Consider the following 3,755-nt stretch of genomic DNA (forward strand, 5'->3'; position numbering starts at 1 on the left):
GATGACGAAGGGGACCCACTATGCCTGGGGACCATGTGTGTTAGCACATGTTTACAGTAAGCTACATGAGGTGGCGTACCGGGAGGCGAGATCACTAGGAGTAGGGATCACATTGCTACATGTCTGGGCATGGGAGAACTTGCTAGTCACGTGACCCGTTTGCTTGAGATTCAGGGCGATAGATCAACCCTATGTATACATGTATGGAGGGATGATGAGCCAACCCCACCTGGGGAAGTTAGAGTTTTGGCGATATACATTAGATGATTTAGACACAATGATATGGAGGCCATATATCGCGTGTGAGCCTTGAGATGATGATGCAGAGGCCCTTCCTTATATATCTATGACACAGTTTTTGATTGGGTGCACAACCTACCTTGTAGAAAGATAGGTGCCAGGGAGGGTTATGAGACAGTTCGCACGGAGGCAGGGATTGCCGAGGGGGTTAGGTGAGTATGCACGGGCCGTACGGGAGAGTTTTCAATGGGAACCAGTGTTACCATATGATCAGGCTCGGGCGAAGTTCAGTACCTTACAAGCTAGACCGTGACATATGAGGCATGAGATTGCAGATGCAGGGGTGACAGATGAGTACACACAGTATCGTATTGCACATCCGATTGCACGGATTTCAGATCCAACCGAGCCGATACTAGCTTTTAAGGATGAGAGGAGGCAACGATGGGGGAGGAGAGGAGGTAGGGGTGGAGGAGGACGAGATGGTGCTGGTGGAGGAGGAGGAGATAGGGGAGAGGGAGGTGGTGGGGGAGGTTATGGTGGAGAAGGAGGAGGGGGAGGTGGTGGGGGTGGGGGATTTGGGGGTGGAGGTGGAGGTGGTGGAGGAGGACGTTTACAGAGGAGAGGGAGAGGCATGCAACCATTGTGACTATCATAGGGTCCTTTGATACAGGGGGCAGCCATAGTAGGAGGTGGGGATATTGGGGAGGGTGTAACACCTATGGAGATGGGATAGGGAGCTACAGGAGGAGGAGAGGATCCTATGGAGATGGGAGGGGGAGCGACAGGTGGTGGAGATGGGGATTTACGGGAGTATATGATATTGCACTTACAGAATCGACTGACAGCAGCCGAGGCTCAGTTAGAGGATAGGGATGCAAAGATTGCAGCTAGGGATGTTCAACTGTTTGCACGGGAGTCAGAGTTGACAGTAGTGAGGTGAGAGTGGGATGATGTGGTTGATAGGGTGATCTAGCTGCAGGAGAGAGTTTGGGTCTTGGAGGGAGCACATGCATAGGGTTCGTTAGAGGCAGTATTGAGTGCGTTCTAGCATGCAGGGGGAGAGATTGACTATTGGCGAGGTTTATATGAGCAGGTTGTGCCTGTTAGCCAACGAGCTATGAGCTACGCTTAGATGTGGAGGGCGAGGTCAGAGTGGTCGTAGAGGGTACATAGTAGTGGGGGTGTTATGGGTCCTCTGCAACGAGATAGTGCGGGTGGAGCAGGGGGTAGTGGTGGAGTAGGTGGTGATGGTGGTGCAACATAGAGCCAAAGTGCTATTTGAGAGATTTTATGTATTTGTTACATTATTATCATGGACTGTGACTTGGATGGCTCTTGGTAGCCTATATATTTTTGACATCATTGTACTTTGATACATCTATGCTTTTTTGCGAGATGATATATGATGTGATATATGAGGAGATCTCATATTTTGTAATGATATGCATATTGATGACATGTATGGGTTTATGCAGGATGATGATTATGATTTATGCTTAGATTCATGCTGTGGATGATGTTATGACTTCTATATGCATGTTATGGATGTGGTGCTAATATGTGGATGCAGGTTAGTAGATGTATGATTCTTTGTTGTGATGCTAATGAATGTGATGCAATGACGACTTATGTATGTGTAATGATGAGTGAACGATGATGACTATGGGATAGATAATACTTGTTTTATGTTGATGATATGAGTAAATGATGTATGTCGTTTTAAGATGAAGCTAAATAAATAAAATATTTATGCAAATGTTTTTGGTTCTAAATGAATGCATTTAAAAGGTATAAACAAATGTTGAGACAAATGTTTATGTATGATTCTAGATGAATGCACTTAAATGTATAAACAAATGTTGAGACGAATGTTTATGTTATGACTCTAAATGTATGCATTTTATATGGGTAAACAAAATGTGAATACAAATGTTTATGTATGAATGCACTTGAAAAAAATGTATTTAAGTGATGTGATGTAAAAATGAATCTAAATGACTCAAAAAGATTCAAAACATAACTAAGTGATAAATGAAAGTGAAATGACAATGCAAATAAATTCAACTAAGGGATAATGATTAACTGCACCTTAATGCAATTAACATGATAATGAATAACTACACCTTAATGCAATAAAAATGGATAATGAATAACTGCACCTTAATGCAATTAAAAAGGATAATGAATAACTGCACCTTAATGCAATTAAAAGGATAATGAATGCATAATGAATGTTGTTAAAATGAATCAACTATATGGGTGAATGAATGTTCTAGAGAATGCACTTAAATGAAATGCAAGTAAATGATAATAAACGCATCTAATTTTTAAATGTCTTAATGGGATGAATAAATTAATGCACTTAAGTGATTATCGAAAATGAATCGAAATGTAAGTAAATGAAAATGAACTGAATGCATGTAATGTAACTAAATGATAATGCCATACCATAATGATATATGAATGCAAGTTGGTGAGATTTTGCAGATGTGGAATGCAAATGTGATATGATGTATCAAAGAACTCTGTCATGATGTTGTACCCAAGACAATTTATTTGCATGCAACAATTGATATGAATAATGAATGAGCAAATGGATGGGTGATATGCAATGAAATGCAATATAGACAGATGAGATGAAATGACGTTCCATAGAGTATTCATAGTGCATTATTTTCCTCATCGAGCATGGTAGTATTGTTCTTGGCTGAGGTAGTAGGAACCAAGTTTGGAGCATTGCACTTGTAAGCAAGCATTTTAAGACAAGTAAAAGAAAGGGACCCTCCATTCTCGTTCATGCGCAAATGGTCGAGGTATACATTGTAGTCAGTAAGCCATAGTGATCCATGACTAGATTTTTGCATATGATTACGTAGCTTAGTGAACTTCCCACGTAGACACCATTAGTACATGCCCCAGAACTTCATTGGAACAATTCGCAGACAATAAACAAAACGATACTTAGGAACCATCCCGGTTACTCTAATCACTTGCGGATATCCCAGAGTAACGTAGGAACTTGATATGAATAAATAAATAACTAACAAACCAACCAAGTACTTGATAACTTAAACATAATTTTCTTGTCAAAGAAAATGTTTACCATGTCTTTGCTTTGGTAAGGAACGATGTATCCTTGTTAAGACAATTGTGTGTAGATGTTTTGATTGTTTGGTTGATTTTATAAGTGATCATCATTTGAGTAGCTCAAAATGTTTGTTTGGTGTCTGTTGCAATGTATATGTACAAAGGATTTTATGTGTTGCAATGTTTTTGATTGATGTTTGATGTTTTATCATGTTTTTTGGATTTTTGAGTGTTTTGAATGTTTTTGGATTTTGTGAGTGTTTTTGAATGTTTTTGGTATTATCTGTTTTTACGAATGCTTTTGGTATTATTTCCAGATAGTTTTGAATGAAGAACTCAATGAATCATAGGTAATGTAGAATCCAATTCCATCAATAGGTTAAGAGTATTGCCCCCAGTTTAGACATCACCATGAAAAGAAGGAT

At 39.8% G+C, this 3,755-nt stretch overlaps 1 protein-coding gene across 1 annotated transcript; it reads left to right on the forward strand.

The window, feature by feature from the left end:
• Positions 1-556: 556 nt before the first annotated feature.
• LOC131051651 (uncharacterized) lies at positions 557-889 on the forward strand. Its single transcript, XM_057986221.2, has one exon. It carries the CDS (start codon positions 557-559, stop codon positions 887-889), a length of 333 nt encoding a protein of 110 aa, XP_057842204.2.
• The last annotated feature ends 2,866 nt before the right edge of the window (positions 890-3,755 follow it).

This window comes from Cryptomeria japonica, chromosome 2 (assembly GCF_030272615.1).
Source record: "Cryptomeria japonica chromosome 2, Sugi_1.0, whole genome shotgun sequence".
NCBI classification, from domain to species: Eukaryota; Viridiplantae; Streptophyta; class Pinopsida; order Cupressales; family Cupressaceae; genus Cryptomeria; species Cryptomeria japonica.

Bases quoted from the DNA above. Each gene is read 5' to 3' on its own strand.
- LOC131051651 (XM_057986221.2), top strand. From the start codon at position 557: ATGAGGCATGAGATTGCAGATGCAGGGGTGACAGATGAGTACACACAG.